The sequence below is a fragment of the Zingiber officinale genome, chromosome 11B (genome assembly GCF_018446385.1).
Source record: "Zingiber officinale cultivar Zhangliang chromosome 11B, Zo_v1.1, whole genome shotgun sequence".
NCBI lineage: Eukaryota > Viridiplantae > Streptophyta > Magnoliopsida > Zingiberales > Zingiberaceae > Zingiber > Zingiber officinale.
The window spans coordinates 87,120,553-87,137,671 of NC_056007.1; the positions used below are offsets into that span (position 1 = coordinate 87,120,553).

At 39.3% G+C, this 17,119-nt stretch overlaps 3 protein-coding genes across 7 annotated transcripts; 2 read left to right on the forward strand and 1 right to left on the reverse strand.

Annotated features, from left to right (window-relative positions):
* The first annotated feature begins 58 nt into the window (after positions 1-58).
* On the forward strand, positions 59-5,226 carry LOC122034424 (protein RRP6-like 2). Of its 2 annotated transcripts, none has more exons than XR_006126706.1 (12): positions 59-783; positions 1,216-1,368; positions 2,178-2,336; positions 2,419-2,502; positions 2,853-2,932; positions 3,030-3,080; positions 3,223-3,322; positions 3,476-3,558; positions 3,663-3,708; positions 4,169-4,256; positions 4,353-4,514; positions 5,049-5,226. XR_006126706.1 is itself a non-coding variant. In XM_042593674.1 (12 exons), the coding sequence occupies exons 1-12, from the start codon at positions 232-234 to the stop codon at positions 5,121-5,123; spliced, it is 1,641 nt and encodes a 546-aa protein (XP_042449608.1). In that variant the 5' UTR covers positions 62-231; the 3' UTR covers positions 5,124-5,226. The 2 variants fall into 2 exon arrangements, 1 of the variants encoding a protein (XP_042449608.1); XM_042593674.1 differs by having other exon boundaries at positions 62-783; positions 4,345-4,514.
* Positions 5,227-5,637: 411 nt separating this feature from the next.
* LOC122034295 (probable NAD(P)H dehydrogenase (quinone) FQR1-like 2) lies at positions 5,638-8,161 on the forward strand. Of its 2 annotated transcripts, XM_042593481.1 has the most exons (3): positions 5,638-6,166; positions 6,238-6,979; positions 7,758-8,161. In XM_042593481.1, exons 2-3 carry the CDS (start codon positions 6,456-6,458, stop codon positions 7,984-7,986), a joined length of 753 nt encoding a protein of 250 aa, XP_042449415.1. In that variant the 5' UTR covers positions 5,638-6,166; positions 6,238-6,455; the 3' UTR covers positions 7,987-8,161. The 2 variants fall into 2 exon arrangements, with proteins under 2 accessions (XP_042449415.1, XP_042449416.1); XM_042593482.1 differs by having other exon boundaries at positions 5,638-6,979.
* Positions 8,162-8,508: 347 nt separating this feature from the next.
* On the reverse strand, positions 8,509-12,021 carry LOC122034294 (YTH domain-containing protein ECT2-like). 3 transcript variants are annotated; one of them, XR_006126675.1, is made up of 10 exons: positions 11,868-12,021; positions 11,440-11,516; positions 11,197-11,350; positions 11,053-11,117; positions 10,363-10,851; positions 9,701-10,204; positions 9,411-9,623; positions 9,188-9,331; positions 8,794-9,110; positions 8,509-8,601 (listed from the first exon to the last, which is right to left on the reverse strand). XR_006126675.1 is itself a non-coding variant. In XM_042593480.1 (9 exons), the coding sequence occupies exons 1-9, from the start codon at positions 11,893-11,895 to the stop codon at positions 9,039-9,041; spliced, it is 1,746 nt and encodes a 581-aa protein (XP_042449414.1). In that variant the 5' UTR covers positions 11,896-12,021; the 3' UTR covers positions 8,509-9,038. The 3 variants fall into 3 exon arrangements, 1 of the variants encoding a protein (XP_042449414.1); XR_006126674.1 differs by having other exon boundaries at positions 8,786-9,110; XM_042593480.1 differs by having other exon boundaries at positions 8,509-9,110.
* Positions 12,022-17,119: the final 5,098 nt, after the last annotated feature.

Below are 17,119 nucleotides of genomic sequence, written 5' to 3' on the forward strand. Positions count from 1 at the left end.
TGGTTTTAAAAAATATTATAAAAAAGTAATTATTTTGATTACTAGGGGGGAGTCTAGAAAAAGCGTGCCAACGTCGGCGACTTCCCACTCTGCTTTAAGAACCCCAACGGCGTTCAGGTGCTCCGACGAAAGCGAAACCTCCTCCTCCCTCCTCCATTTCTTTTCATCGGCTGTCGACGAATTCGTACCCTTGCCCATCATGCGCCTCTTTCTCCCCTCGATCTCCAGTTCATGAGCGAAGAACCGACCTCCAGCTCCCCACTGAAGGAAGAGGCGGACAGTCGACGAGCGGTGGTCTCCGGACCCCTCGCTTACTCCGGTGAGTCCTTGCATTTCTTTAGCAACTTTGGTGACTTCAAGTCCTCTCTAAAGGGAATCGGGGAATCTGAGTCCTTCTCGAGGGGTATCGCTGCATTGGATACTATTTTGGGGATCAAGAAGCCTCCAAGGTTCCCTGAGGATCTTGACGATGCCTCTGCCTCGCTAGCTGTCCTCGAAGACGAGTTTCTTTGTCGTCTTGCGATCTCTATGGACGAGTTCAAGAGGTCGAGGGAGGAAAAGGAAGCAGAAGGTGCGAAAGATGAGACCGTCTCTGCATCAGGCTCTTCTGTCAATGTGACCATGAAGGATAAGAGGATGATAGCGGTTCCTCCGAGGGTACCATTTCACATTCCCACCATTCCACGTCCACAGGACGTATATAAAATACGAGTGAATAACAATAACCAGCCGTTTGATCATGTGTGGTTGGACACGGGCGATGGAAATATGATTCATCCACTGGTTAGTCATTTGGGATTTTGTATTTTTTTTTCCCCATATTTCGCTTCTCCATCTTAGATAATTAACATGTACTCATGAATATCAGTTTATTTTAGCAACTACTTATTCATTGTTTGGAAGTAAAACTTTCTAGTCTTACATCAGGGATTTTTTCTTTTTGAAAAATATTAGAGTGCTTTATAAACCTTAAAAAAAATCCAAGTCCTTTCAAATGTCTTAGTTTCTTACTTTGGATAATTCATGTGAGGTTCAGATAGTTAAGATAAATGTATTAGTTGTTTTACTCAAGTGACTGAAACTTTGATTCTTATTTAACTAACATTTTTTGTTATGTTCTATTCCTGCTACTAGTAAATATTTGCACGAATATATTTTAGTGGTTAATTACCAGCTATATTTTGCTTCATAGTTTCACTTTATTCCCCTATGCAGCTGAAGTTATCTGTTGCAGACTTTGTTGATAGAAAATCTGAAAGTGAACCGGTAGAACCGCTTCATCTCGAGTCTACCCCATTTAAGCTGGTGGAAACTTGGAATGACTTCGAAATGGTAGTTGCTAAGCTTCGGCATGTAGATGAATTGGCGGTCAGTACCAGCCAGAAGTTTTTAGTGTGGTACTTTCCTATTGTGAAAAAGAAATTTTCTTTTTTGGTGGTCAGTATGCTGTAGTTCTCATCCATATGTGTGTTAAAAGTGCCAATATTCTTTATCATTTAGGATGATGATAAAATTAGTAGACAACTGTCACAAATAATCTGTCCCTTCTCAGCTAAAAGTTCAATCATGCTAATTAATTATGGATTGTCCCTTCTCAATCTAACTCTTCCTAGCATATTAGCATTGTGTACTTAGCTTCAAAGGCCATACATGAAAACATGTTATTGGTTCTATCCTCTAGTTATTTCTACCAAGAAAATAACTTAACTTGGAGTTATATTATCTTCTTCTGAGAAAAGCTAGCTCAAACTATCTCTAGCTTGTTTGTGTTTAGGTAATTGAAGCAAGATTATATGTCTTAGCTTTGAAGGGACATATATGAAAACTTATCCTTGCTTCCGTGCCCTAGTTTTCTTTCCTTTTTAGAAAATAATTTTAGTATTCTTGGAGGAATGTTTAGACTGATAGTGAAAGATTTCTTTCTTGGTTTGTCTTTCATCTCAGCTTGAATAGTTTACTTTTACTTCCTTTTTTCTGAATGTATAAAAATGTAGCGGTTGTTACTGTTTCTCTTTTGAAGGCAAGTTTACTGAAGAAACCATGCACTAGATGATATGGGATTATCTGATGTTTTTAGCATTATATGTTCAAACATATGCTTCAGAAACAATTTTACTTTTAAAAATTGAAATTCAGTACTATGTTTTGCTTTTACTGGTCAAACTTTTGAATTCCAGGTGGATTTAGAACACAATCATTACAGATCATTTCAGGGGCTAACCTGTCTGATGCAAATATCTACAAGAGATGAAGACTTTGTAATTGACACCCTCAAGTTACGAATATATATTGGAATGTACTTGAGGGAAATTTTCAAGGACCCTTCCAAGAGAAAGGTAGTTTATATTTTGCATCAAAAATTGATTAAACTTAACATCTTGGTCAGCCTATCTGTTGTCTTTACCTTTCTTCCTTTAGGTAATGCATGGGGCTGATCGTGACATCATATGGTTGCAACGGGATTTTGGCATATATATATGCAACCTTTTTGATACTGGACAGGTAGTCATTTTACCACTTCTTTCACTTAGCCTAGATTTGAAGTCTATGTTTTTATGATTTTCCAACCCACTATTTCTTACATATTGGATTTGAAGTCTTTCATTAGAACTATGCACAACCTTTGTTTAGCTTCCTAGTTAAGATCATAACCTTCCTAGTTAGCTTTATGGTCATTTGTCATTCAGGTGTTATCGTAGTGCTTTTAGGACAGTAAATCTCCTACTAGATGATTAATACTTGTATGATACTATGATACTATGGTACTAGAGTTGTACTAGGTTAGATGTGCTTATGATTACGTATATGAAGTCCTTGCTCTCGAAGCTGTTCCTCTCTTTCACTTTATACAGGCATCAAGGGTATTGCAAATGGAAAGAAATAGTTTGGAGTATCTTTTGCGTCACTTCTGTGGAGTTGAGGCAAACAAGGAGTAGTTTTTTTAGCCTTCTATTTAAAAATTTTATGTCATAGTATTGATAGTTAACCATTCACATCAAACAAATAAAATGAGAGTTGTTTCTATGCAGCTACCAGAGTGCTGATTGGAGATTACGCCCTATTCCACATGAAATGCTCAAGTATAGTATGAAGTCTATCTTTCCATACCATTTTTTGAAATTTATCTTTCCAGACAATCTTTTACTTAAGTATACTTGAGCTTACCAGGATATGACATTCAGATCATCATTTCAAAATTCTAACCATAGTTGTTTCATGTAGGTATGCTAGAGAAGATACACATTACCTTCTATATATATATGACCATATGAAAAGAATATTGTTAGCTGAATCCTCAGATGGAAATGATCTTATATTGGAGGTATATTTTTTATGCAGTCATTTGTACCTGGAGAACTAATGCTTAGTTTATTAAGGATTTATCCATGCACACTTTTCTGTCATATATCATATGTCACTTGTTTCAAATTGTTCTTTGTTTAACATACTTCATTTGACTGTGACTACTTAACAGGTCTACAAGCGTAGTAGTACAATCTGCTTGCAACTTTACAAGAAAGAAATTTTTACTAATACATCATTTCTTAACATTTATGGGTTGGCAGTAGAATTCCTACCCTCTCTTAATTTGCAATTGCTTTCTTTTTGTAGTGTTAATGCAAAATAAATCAAATTTACCTTCTTTGCAACCTTATCAACAGGTTGCGAGATGCTGATTTAAATGCTACGCAGCTTGCTGTTGTTTCTGTAAGTATATTACTAGCTTGTGTATAAGATTGATCTGAAGATTCCAATTGAAATAGTTTCTGTAGGATAGAGAATCATGAGTATCCATGGTCTGCTTTAGGTACTAATAAAATGTTAGAAATTTTGTGTTTGTCGAGTCATGGCCTCAATTCCTCTAGAAACAGAACTACTTGTTATTTGTTTTGTTATTCAAGGTCATAATTAAAAGAAGGATATGTTCAATAGCTTATATAGAGAGGTAGGTTGTTTTGGTGCTAAAAATTGTACATGCATTTGATATAAGAGACACATAGACATGTAGACACAGTGAACCAGCTAAATGACTTGTGTTTGGGGTATGAGACTCGCATAATTAGAAGTTTGTGATATGCTTTCTTAGATGTGTATTATTGCTTGTCATGTGCATGACTGATCTTATTCCACAAGTTGATATCAATTCACAACCATGCTTCTTCAACAGGCTCTTTATCAGTGGAGAGACTATATTGCACGTGAACAGGATGAGAGTACTGGCTACATATTACCCAATAAAACCCTAATTGAGATTGGTACATTATGATTTTTCTTGTTGTCTTTATTTTTGGTTCTTGCACTTGGCAACTTATGCAATGTGATTGATGCTGTTTGATTGAAAAGCAAAGCAGATGCCTCCTCTTCCTGGAGCATTGATTCCGCTGGTGATGTTTAAACACCCAGTAGTTGAACAGCATCTGAGTACAGTCATTGAAATTATAAAGAATTCAATCGGTAATGCTTTTTCTTTTGAGATGATCGCAAGACAACTAAAGCTGGAGCGAATCGAAGCAGTAAGTCATAAGCTTTCTGGAGATTACGAGATATTCAGTTTACAGAATTCATATTCATGATGATACTATATATATTTGAACATTATTTAGCAATTCTTCTGAGAAATATCTCACCTCTGATAAAGTGGGTCTTACCAGGTATTAAAAATTGAACAGTTTGAGCTTTTTAGATGCTGTTAGATTCATAAGACGCCTATATTCTAGTAGTTATTTTTCTTGTCCTTGTAACAAGAACCATCCATCTAATTTGACAAAATGCTGTAGATTCTTTTGATCATTGTTGGTTCAGTGAGGCAAAAGTGGTGAAAGTAGGTATCCACAATTTCTGGATCATTATAATTAAAGTCATAAGTGAGAACCTCATTGCCCTAACCTTCTGAATTGGATTTTACTAGCCCAATCCGATAACCGATTCATAACAAGAAGGATTTTACTTGCTGCAGAAATATGTACCATAGTTTTGTAGTCATCCATAAATGAACATAAAAAGTATTGTACCTCACATTTTTTTTTTCTTTTTCCCTCTTTCTCCAGCAAGTGGAGCAAATTAGACAGATGCGGCTTCGAGCTTCCTCTCCTTCAGGCAACATAAGGATGCCATACCATTGATGTTTTCCCCTTCTACTGAATGTCTTTTATGTTCTTCTTAAGCCATAGTACGATTGAGGCCTGATTAATTCTGCAAGCAATCATCAAGATTGATAACATTTTCTGATGCACTTTTGTGTTAGTGGCTTTTTCTGTATTGGTATAGACCCTTATTTTTCATTAGCTTGATTGTTGTATAGACACTAACTGTGAAATGAAACAGATTGGTTGGGGCAAAAACAGATTGTGTTAGTGACTTTCTGTATGAGTATTAAATGCAGTATCACTTGTAAATTTTTGTAGAAAAATGCTACGCCATCTATTAATATGATAATATGTTAAATTAATTATAAAAATTAAAGTGTAGGCATTAAATATTCCTACCTAATTTAGCAATTAACTATCAGAAAAGTCTGAGTATTTAAATGGCTGCCTCCTCTCCCTAGGCTCTCCTCCTCCAGCAACCCCTCCGTCCTTCCTCCCTGCGCCGCAGACAGCCACTCGTCGTCGCGCCCTCCGCCCCAAACCCCGGCTTTCCACCATCACCTGCACCGCCGTCCGATCCCCGCCGGTATCCCCCCTCCGTCGCCACCGAACGATAAAAATAACTGCTCGGTCTGTGAGCGTTGAACCCGGTCCAATGGAGATTGGTTCGGCCGGACGATAGTCACAATTGGATCGGATGGCCTAGATTTCATGTACGCTGTCGGTCGCGGACAGATGATTGGGTCGAACCCGAACCGGAATATCGTGTGGAGCTCATCAGGAATTTTCCGCAGATTGAATCTCTCTTTGGACGTATTTGAAGCCAGCGAAGCAGTGCGCCTGCCTCGAGATCATCTCCTTCCTGTGCAGCCGCTCGCAGAGTCACAGATCTCGAAATCGATTGCCGGAACACCCGTCGTCGAATTTTTCATTCCCTTCCCTACCGGTGAGTATTTTCACCGATAGATCCGTTTTATTCGCGTCTGCTTCAGTTACGAGCGAGGATCAAGTGGAATTTAGGCTCCGATCGAGGGAAATTTTCAGATCGGAGGAACTCCATTGGCTTCTCAATTTGATCGGTAATTGTTTACTTGCGAAAATTGTGTTCGCTCGTCTACTTGTCATTTACGATAGATTTGAGAGTCACCAGGTGTCTGTTGTCAAATTGGAGCTTTCGGGGATGAGTAATTCAAGGAAGTCCCAATAGGAAAGCGTGTTTTTTTGGAAGAGAACTGCCGGCCGAGGAAGAAGTTTCCATTCACGGGCCGAATCTCCAGAGATCTGAAAAGCTTTGGGCTTCTTCGGATCTCTGGAAGCATTTCCCTGATCTACTACTGCAGTTTCCGCAACTAGCGGTGAAGACACGCAATGGGGAAAGGTGGAGGTTGCGTCCCGAGCAAGAAACGGCGTCAAGCGGCGACTTCGGAGAAAACCGCTGCCGCGAGGGATGCTCCGATCCCCATCGAAGACCGGAGCAGCGTCGAGACCACCCCCGCGCCGCCGCCGCCGGCCAAGCTCAAGGTTTTCATCGTGTTCTACTCCATGTACGGCCACGTCGAGGGCCTCGCGAAGAGGATGAAGACAGGGGTGGACGGCGTCGAAGGCGTCGAGGGGGTCTTATACCGCGTTCCCGAGACGCTTCCGGCGGAGATCCTGGAGCAAATGAAGGCTCCACCGAATGACCTGAGTATCCCAGAGATTTCCGCTGCAGAGCTAGTGGAGGCGGATGGTATCTTGTTCGGGTTCCCGACGAGGTTCGGGAGCATGGCGGCGCAGATGAAGGCATTCTTTGATACCACGGGACAGCTATGGAGGGAGCAGAAGCTGGCCGGAAAGCCAGCTGGTTTCTTCGTGAGCACTGGAACGCAAGGAGGCGGACAAGAAACTACTGCGTAAGAGTTTTACTCTTAAATTTCTACTACGTTTCCTACTAATGCAGTGTTTAAAATTACCATCCGTCTCGTGATTAAGGAAAAAAAGGGAACACGAATATGATCTTTTCATACTATTATGTTTCCAGTTTCATGAGGAATTTTGATTTATTGCTTCATTTCTGTGATTAAATTCAAGATCAAGTTGAAATTAGTGATAGTTATGAAAAGGATTAACATTAGATATGCTGAAAAATGCCATGGAATTAAAAAACTGAGATTAAATATGGATAGAACTTGAGTGAAGACTCCCTCCATTATGTGTTTTGAGATTGTTGTGGAACAAATATCATGCAGTGAAGATACCCTTCACCAGATTGAGAGAAGGGAGCTTTGACCAAGTTTTTTCCTCCCGAGACATGCTTTAAAATATTTGAGTGGCTTTCTTTGATTGCTTTTCATTATTGTGATAAACATACAACTGAAATGAGTTTCAGAGGATTAGATTTTTGAGAAGAATGTAGTTTTGTCTGTTATGCTGCATCCTTTCAGTTTCTGATTGTCAAATTGTGCATGCATGAATCCTTTTATGGAAAGATTGAGAACTCAATCTAGTATAAAGTAGTGTGGACTTTCTTTATTCCTGATTGCATGGCTTTTTCTTTAGGTGACAGTAGATCAGTATCTATCCTTGGTTGAGAAACTACAGATATCCTTAATCTGATTCTGAAATCTGTCAACACAATGCTAGGACACTAGAGTTCATTAGTTTGTTAGTAAATTTACTTTTACATTACAGTTGGACAGCCATAACGCAACTAGCACACCATGGAATGCTCTTCGTTCCCATTGGATACACATTTGGGGCTGGCATGTTCAAGATGGATGAGATCAGAGGTGGTTCTCCGTATGGTGCTGGTGTTTTCGCAGGCGACGGCACTAGAACACCAAGTGACGTTGAGTATGCTTTTGCTGAGCACCAGGGGAGATACATGGCTAATGTAGTCAAGACTCTGGGACATCATTGATTCTTTTGTGCTTGCCAAATCCATTTGCTTCTGCTGTGATTTCCCATGTATCTTCTGATCTCTTCCAATTTTTTCCCAAGAAAGAACCAAATTGCTGAATGCTTCTTTTTTTTAGTTATTCTCCTTGTGAACTTGTCAAAACTTGGGGGTTTTATCAACTTTTTTTATTGGTTCACGTGTATTGGTCGGAACATCTTCCATAAATAGCAAAGTTAGGGTGATAAGAACTTGTACTGGCAGTATCTGGAGTTGATTAGTGCCCCTCTGGATGTCCTCGACTCTGTTTCAGCTGACTTCTTTCCATAAATAGCTGAATCACGTGTTTTGATTCACCATTGCATTGTTCTTTGGCTCAAGTTCGTGAATCCTTTGCCTTGTAAGTGTGCGCAATTAATTTAGTTTATGAGACGTTTTTTTTTTTTGCAATGTATTTAAAAGTAATATAACTTATAAAAGCTAATTTAAAAAATATTAATAATATAGTTTTCAGGGGCTAAAAGAAGGTATATGTGAAAACCAAGATAATTTTGTAGAAGTTCAAAGATGCCCTTCGGTGTTCCATACATCAGTCATCACTGATTGATCCGTAGTTCGACACTAGTTCATAATCTGTTTCTGCTCCAAAACAAAAGAAGAGCAAAATGTAAGAAGAAAAAGAAAAAAAATAAGGAAAAAAGCCCTATCTACGACAGCAAAGAACTTGAAGTTGTATTGCCTCTGCAAATCAGCACCAAAGCATCAACCTACGGGCAGAAAGAAGAAAAAAGATCGGCAATGGAGCAGGCTGTTGGAGCCATACCAACTTACTGGCTTCCATTGGTAAAAATCCCCTCACGCTTCCGAATCAACTGCAGTCTTATCGGGATTTAAGTTGCGATCATCCATCATAACCAATAACACCTGAGTGAGACTGCACTGATAATCGAAGCTCATTACAGCAGCAAAGAGAGAATAATCATCAAATGCAAGCTTCAGTCTTCGGCGCATCACCAGCATCCACAGCCACAGGATGTTCCTTTAATACTGCTTCCTTTTTTCAGAACAGAAGTTGTTTACAATCCCAGCACATTGTCAACTTCTCTTGCACCCTTCGAGGGTGGATGGCTAGTCTTCACATCCCAGACCTGAAACACAGGAGAGGTAATGGATAATTAGCTCACATACAGTTTCCACAAGTTAAATACATAGAAAAACAACTTACCTGCTTCTGAAAGTGTTGGTTTGCCCTTTTATCTAGCAAAGAATTCTGACAATCTTCATAAAAGTCAAAATCATCAAGAATACATGTGTTGTTTGTGTGTTCCTTGAAGATCTTGAGCATCTGGAGACCCTGTTCTAGCTTCACCTGCACAACAAAATTCAAAATATCAAAATCTTAGGTATTCATGCAGAGATATAGATTATAATCTCGCATTAATATTTACCTCCTGGGTGTCTCGGCTGTTGGTAACTGGTTTGTTCTCATTGTTCTCAAGAGTGATATGCTTCATAATGCTATTTGGAACATCCTTAATAATATGCCATTTCAGAGGGAAGCACCCGATCCATTTATCATGTTGCCAATAGTCAACAGTCTTGTTAAAATTGACGGGGCCAACCATCTCTGCAACACCAACAAATTGCCCGCTCGCATTTACCTGAGTTAATAACAACCCAGTGAGTTATTTTCTAAGAAAAAACAAGCATATTCCTTATGTGTGATTCTCATACTTACGGAAAAAAATAAAAAGACGGGACAATCGTCAGCTCCTTCCTGAGCTTCCAGATATCCCGCATTCAACTTCTTATTTCCATTGAGGGTGCTGGCCCACACGTTGTATTTGATACTTTTGTGAACATCATCCTCGCTGTATGATTTTATGATAAAGAATTTTGCACTGGAGTATTTATCAGAAAAGTCTTGTCGATTGTATTGTTCTGTGTCCAGAGGCACTCTAGTTTGACTCTTCCCCAACTTAACCATAGTAGACTGACCAGTCTTTTGATTATTGTAGTGACTGGCTCTTGGACCTCTGTTTAGCTCATTGAATCCCCGTTGGCTTGCATCACTGAAGGCATTTCTTTGGTTCCTAGCATCATGCTTCTTGTCCATCAGTATACGCCCTTGTCCGTATCCAAATTTGTTCCTCGATCCACATATATGATTTGTTTGATGCATTCTGCTAACAAGAGGTGCACTTGGAAATATTCCAGATGCTGATCTATGGGCATTCATTTCCTGGAAATTGCATGAATATGGTACCATGAGGAAAGCATTAATGAGATATTTGGTCTTTTTTGGTGAGCAAAATAATAGATCACAATGGTAAGCAAACAGTTTTACTGAAACAAATATATCTTAAAAAAGCATAAATAATGATTGCTAAATATACATACCATGCCGCGGGCAGTAGGTTGTTGGCACTGATTTCTTGCAGACCAGTTATTAGTATTGTGCCCTGTACTAGTTGAGAGAGGTCTGGCTGTAGCTGGCCTGGGATGCCCATTGGCATACCATGCTACAGACGACCACATTCCATCAAACCTATAACAAAGGTCCTGATAACCTCCATTACATCGTGAAGCATTTGACAAATTTTGGTGGCTTGACCTCCCATTATTAGTATTTCCATTTGTAACTCCACTGGGGTTCTTAGGTGCATCCAAAGAGATTGAGGTCTGATCAACAGAACAAGCAGTAGAAGTTTCTCCTTGGTCAGTTGAACTAGTTGGAGTGTGTGACTCAAAAATGGGAACTTGATATTGATGCCGTCGCTTGCCATAAAGTTGGCCATCATGCCCCGTTGTTAGAGCTGCTGACCCATCAGAAGGATAAGCATTGTAACGAGCATATCCATATCCTCGATGCAAGTCACCATAGAATCCCTTCCACAAATGAAAGAAAAAACAAATAATAATGTGCTTTGCATTTAGTTACACGCACTGAATTCTCTTTAGCAATTAAAGAAACTCATCTTACTACGAGTAAACTAGACTAAGTACAGCTAACCCACCGTCAATGCATATAAATTTTTTTGCTTAGTGGAGATATTATGCATCTTATAATGGCACTTATATGTTAGTCACCTGCCCAACATCTTGATATACATATCTGGGGTAATCTTTCCAGTCATTGATAGCATGGTCATAGCCTGGAAAATGCATCACATATAACAGTAAAATAAGAGCAACTAACTCAAGTGACAACTATTTCAAAGTAGAATTCACTACCTCCATAGAAATAAGCAGGATGCACATAACCAGCAGGCACATAGTAGTTACCAGAATCCACGAATTCAGAGAGAACAGGTGTCAATGAATGTTCTGAAGTAATCGGCATGTTTGAGGCATCAGTATTACTTGAACCATTTTGGACTGAAGAAACCTAACAATCAGATAAAATAGTTATCAACACAAACTCGAGCATCCAGAAACACTCCAAGAAAAAAAAAATCGATGAGTAAACGCTATCACCTGTTTGGTAGCCTCAACAGCACCTTTGAACTTCTGCTGAGGATCCAAAGACAGTTTCTGTAATAAATTTGAAGCTTCTGCCCAAAAGCGTCAAGGATAATATGAACCAGACAAACCGAAAATCCGTCAAAATCGATCACACAAAGAAAGAAGCTCTAAGTGGATACAATAAGTCATATTCCATAACCAATGATTCCCCATTGGAAGTTCCACCATGCAAGATAAGAACCCTAGTCCATAATGTACACACAAAAAAAAAAAGATCAACGGGCAGATCATCTAGCCCCAAAACCTCAACCGGATACACATCGAAAGTGAAAGAAGAAAGACGAAATGAAAAGAGATCAATCATTCATAGTATAACCTCGAATCGCCCACACTGAAAGACAACGTTAGTGAAAAGAACCGATCGAATGAAGAAAGGATACGTTCCGCTGCGGGGGCGACGGGCGCCATGGACGATGATCTCCTTGTGAAAAGGGGGGTGCGATCGAGCGGCGACGCTTCGAGCGATCCAACACGAAGCGAGAAGAAACCGCCTCGAAAAAAAGAAGAAGAAGAAGAAGAAGAAGAAGAGGGTTTTGGTTTAGGGCACGCTAAGGCGGGATTCCAAAAACTATAAATAATAATTGAATAAACATACTAAAGATATTTTTGAAATGACGATAGAGTCCTTGGCTGGCTTAACTTTTTTAAATTAATTAAATCGAGAATATCTTAAAATAAATAATATTATATAATTAAATATTTATTTATTTTTAAATATGTAGACCGTCTTCTATAAATTTGAAATATAATTTATACATATTTAAAATCAATTTCACTATATTCATTTCTTCATTTGAAATATCTTATGTCTTATTCATCTAGAAGTTTAATTTGGAAGATATCATGTAAATCCAAAAGAATACAACAACAAATCATTATTGAGATCAAAGACTGGTCAGCGTACAAACTGTACATTTTTTTTTTTTTAGTCTGGCCCTTTGAACAAGGATTCATCTTTCATTGTCATGCATGGCCAGTAAACTATGTGAAAGGGTTTTGACTCTCCTATTTTCTTACTCGAATCAGATCTTGGTTTAAAAAAAAATTTCATTTGAGTTCGTTTGATTAAATTAACGAGTCAAGTTTAAGTTTGATTTAAAACTCAAAATATTATTGAGCTGAGCTCGAGTTTAACAATGTTTAGTTCATGAGCTCGCGAATATACTCATTTAGAGGCTCGTGAACATGTTCGTTTATATATACAGCCCTATCGATTTGGCTCTTCGATAAACATAAATATATATTTATGTATATTTTTTTCCTCAGTTGGTGTGGAGGGTGTTAATTGTTAGGACTAAAAGTAGCTAGAGGGGGGGTGAATAGCTCGTCGCGTGCTCTTTGCTCGGCGTTGCTTGTTTCTTCTAAGATGTGCAGCGGAAAATACAAAGAAACAAATCACACAACGCTAACAAGGTTGGTTTACTTGGTATCCACCTCACAAGAGGTGACTAGTCCAAGGATCCACACCACGCACGCACCCTCCACTATGAAAACACTCCTTTTCGGTAACTACCGAGGGCGGAGAAGCCCTACAAGACTCTCAGTACAAGAAGAAAGGAAAGGGAAACAAAATACAAGCGCAAAGCTTACAATGAGTACAGAAAACCCTAACCCTAGCTTCTCTTCTTGCCTTTGATCCGCCTCTTGACTTGGAAAGCTTCCAAGATCCTTCAAGAACTGGCGATCTGATCTTTGAGAGCGCTGTGGAGGAGTTGGCGAGAGATCTGGAGTGAATCGGTGAAGAGATACCGAAGGAATCGTGCGCCTGCGGCCTTTATCGACGCCAACGGTCGGAACCCGATCGATTCAAATGTTCCCAATCGATCGGGGAGGCTTTGGATCGATTCACGGATCGATCTAGAGCGCCTCTGTGCTCTGGAAAAACGCCTGGATCGATCCATGGATCGATCCAGCGCTTATCGCGCGAAGCAGCCGCGTCCCAATCGATCCATTGATCGATTGGGACATCTGGATCGATCCACGGATCGATCCAGAAGCTTTCTGTTCGCTGGGAAAAGCCTGGATCGATCCACTGATCGATCCAGCTCCTGGATCGATCCCCTGATCGATCCAGCACTTGGTTTTTGCCCAAAACCAAGTTCCAAGACTCCCAAACCAACATTCGGTCATTCTTGACCTGTTGGTACATCATGCCTAGCATCTGGTCACTCCTTTGACCTGCTAGGACTTCCCACCAAGTGTCTGGTCAATCCCTTTGACCCACTTGGACTTTTCTAGTCGTGCCAAGCATCCGGTCACTCCCTTGACCTACTTGGACTTCCACCAGATGTCTGGTCAACCTTGACCCATCTGGTTTTTCCCTTGCCTGGCTTCACTCACCAGGACTTTCACCTAGTTTTACTCACTAGGGTTTTCCATCTGCCTAGCTTCACTCACTAGGACTTCCCATCTGCCTAGCTTCACTCACTAGGACTTCCACCTAGTTTCACTCACTAGGATTTTCCATCTGCCTAGCTTCACTCACTAGGACTTTCCATCTGCCTAGCTTCACTCACTAGGACTTTCCATCTGCCTAGCTTCACTCACTAGGACTTTCCATCTGCCTAGCTTCACTCACTAGGACTTCCTAGTCAAGTATCCGGTCACTCCCTTGACCTACTTGACTCTTCTTCAATCAATATCTTATTGTCAAACATCTAAACTCAAACCAAGACTCAGCTTGGTCAACCAGGTCAACCTTGACCTGAGGGATGTTGCACCAACAATCTCCCCCTTTTTGATGTTTGACAATACCACAATAACACTTACAATACCACATGTAAGTTAAGCTAATCCCATAGCCTCATTCTTCATGCCACTAGGTAATGAACACATAAGTTAGACTCTTCATTCTCCCCCTAAGAGGGCAAACTCCCTCTAGGTAATGAAAGCCTAACTTACTCCCATTCACAAGTCCTTTCATTCTCCCCCTATTGGCACACATCAAACCCCCTACTGATAAAACACATCAACCCATCTTTGGGCACACATCAACCCATGCCCCAATTTTGGGTATACATCAACAAATCCATTTGTTGACAACTCTCCCCCTGAAGAGTTGCTCATCGTTGTTCACAACATCACTCGTTGTGATCAACACGACAATGAAGGTCCCATACCCTTCATTTATCCTTAACTTCACCCTCAATGTAGACAAATACCCAACCTTGAGCATTTTCTAACCACTTGAGTTTCCACTTGAAATAATGAGGATATCCACTCCCCATTTCAAGTTCAAAAGCTCGTCCATGAGCATTTTCTTTAAAGAAGGTTAACCACCTTCCAAGGTTCATGAAAAATAATTTTTCATGTCTTTAAAGAGTCCCTCCCCCTAAAGACATGGTGGTAACTTCTGTCATTGCACCAACAATGACTTGGAATCCCTAAACCTTTAGGAAACCCAGATTTAGAAGTTTTGAGGTTCAAATGTTCAAAATTTGAAACAAACCTCAACCTAAACTTCAATGAAGTCTTCCTTAACCAATCCATCCTTGTTTTCCACACGAAAACACCCGTTTTATGTACACAAATGTATTTTTAGGGGTTTGGAATGGTTACCTAGACTAAAATAGGTTTAGAGTGCTGAAATCAGACATTCCCAGCCAAAATCAGCGTCCTGGATCGATTGGAGTTGGGTTCCAATCGATTCAACCTATTTGAATCGATCCACTGATCGATTCAGGATGTGTGGATCGATCGGCTGATCGATCCAGCGAGCTTCTGCTCGCAAGAGTTGCCTTCTGAATCGATCCACGGATCGATTCAGGCACTCCAATCGATCCATGGATCGATCGGAGCCTCTGATAGTTGCTGAATTTTAAATCCAGCCAACTTCAGAAACCCCTAGAAAATTCTACAAAAATCCAAAAATCATGAAATTTCGTGTAGACATTATTTAGGGCATACTTAATCATGGAAAAATAGTTTTCTATGAAAATACATCATATTTTCAAAGATTGACACAAACTTGAAAACTTGCAAAAACTTAGTGTTTTCTTCAAGTTTGTGTCTAACTATTCAATGGTGATTACTATAAAAAAAATAGCCTTCACCAAGGTTTTCCAAAAACATTTTAAAACATTTTCAAAACCAATATCCCATCATGTTCCTTGGGCATAATGCACATGACTTGTATATTAGCTTTCCCAATGATGGGAAAACACATAACTATGTGTTTTGATGAACCTAAAACTCAAAAGAATGCACTAAATCAACATCTTGAGTTTTGTTCATCATCCTAACATCTCACTTGTATCTAATGTGCACTGAAACACATACAAGTCATCTTATAGGTCTTTGTGAGATGTAAGATTTTGGTTTTGCCCTATACTAAGGATCATGCATATCTATCTAGGCATTTTGAGAGGTAGACATCCACAAAGGATGTTACTTGTTGATTTACTTGTTAAACAAATGTCACTTGTTTATTCCACTTGTTGTAAACAAATGTCACTTGTTTAACTAATGCCATATGTCCTTAATTTTAAAGGAAATAAACATAATGCATGATAATGTTATGGCATACATCAAAATAAAATAGCTTTCAAAAGAAAGATTCCTATAACTACATGATGTATGTATGGCATGACATGGTATTTTTGTATTTTTCATGATAAGTCATGAATGCAAAATACACATAAGATAAAATATGATGTCATGGCATATTATGAGCAATCAATCATGGCAAGGTTTAGCATAAATAAGATATACCTAGATTACCTATCTAAGTATCGTTAATCTTAGCTAATCCTAAAACTTAAACCTAGATTGCCCTAAAGTGCTTAAAGAAAATGCCAAAGCCTAAATTGGCATTTCTAATTCCCTTGATTAATGTATGCCAATTGAAAGTAAGCATATCCTCAAATGTTGGCATATTTCATTTTTCCACAAGAGTAGCACTTTTAAATTAAGGCCCGGATTGCCTTAAATTTCCTAAGAACATATCAAAATCCCAACTTGGTATTTCTCTAGGTTTTCCCAATTTATGCCTTTTTAAGATAAAATCAATTTTCCACCATTAGGCACATTTTACTCTTTCAAGGAGTAAATAATGATTCCATTTCATTTTCAAAGGTTAACAAAAACCTTGAAAATGCTCCTTGAGTGTCAATTTCCTCAAAGTTGGGTTAACTACCCTTCTAATCGGAGTTGACACTCTCTAACCCATCTATGGGGTAGAGAAGATGCTCCTAGGAACCCAACACCTATTGGTGCTCCTTGGATGCTCTAGGTATTCACTAGGGATAACTTCCCTAGATACCTTCCTAGTGACCTTGTTTGGCTTCTTGGAGGCCTTGGTTACACTTTCTAGGTCAACTCTAGGGATAGCCTCCCTTGTGACTTTGTTTGTGACTTTCTTAGACTTCTTAGAAGCCTTAGTCACATTTATTGCAAAAATACTCTTAGGGATGACTTCCCTAGTATTTTTGGCTTGACCACTAGACCTAGGGTTTGTTCCATAACTATATGAAACTCTATGGTAAGAGGGCACATCCTTCTTAGCCTTTGGTTTGTATCTCAAACCTCTATGGTCATTTGATGGCTTTTGTACCCCTAAACCTAGGTTATGCTCATTTTGCCCTAATAGGATATTTTCCATCCTTTTTAGGGTCTTTTCAATTTTATCAAGTCT

Coding starts and splice junctions, on each gene's coding strand:
- LOC122034294 (XM_042593480.1), bottom strand. CDS start 11,895: ATGGCGCCCGTCGCCCCCGCAGCGGAAC. Junction 11,517..11,867: donor CGTCGCCCCCGCAGCGGAAC/GTATCCTTTCTT, acceptor GCTTTTGGGCAG/AAGCTTCAAATTTATTACAG. Junction 11,351..11,439: donor CTGTTGAGGCTACCAAACAG/GTGATAGCGTTT, acceptor TCTGATTGTTAG/GTTTCTTCAGTCCAAAATGG.
- LOC122034295 (XM_042593482.1), top strand. CDS start 6,456: ATGGGGAAAGGTGGAGGTTGCGTCCCGAGCAAGAAACGGCGTCAAGCG. Junction 6,980..7,757: donor GGCGGACAAGAAACTACTGC/GTAAGAGTTTTA, acceptor TTTACATTACAG/TTGGACAGCCATAACGCAAC.
- LOC122034424 (XM_042593674.1), top strand. CDS start 232: ATGAGCGAAGAACCGACCTCCAGCTCCCCACTGAAGGAAGAGGCGGAC. Junction 2,933..3,029: donor GGAGTTGAGGCAAACAAGGA/GTAGTTTTTTTA, acceptor GTTTCTATGCAG/CTACCAGAGTGCTGATTGGA. Junction 4,257..4,344: donor TAAAACCCTAATTGAGATTG/GTACATTATGAT, acceptor TTGATTGAAAAG/CAAAGCAGATGCCTCCTCTT.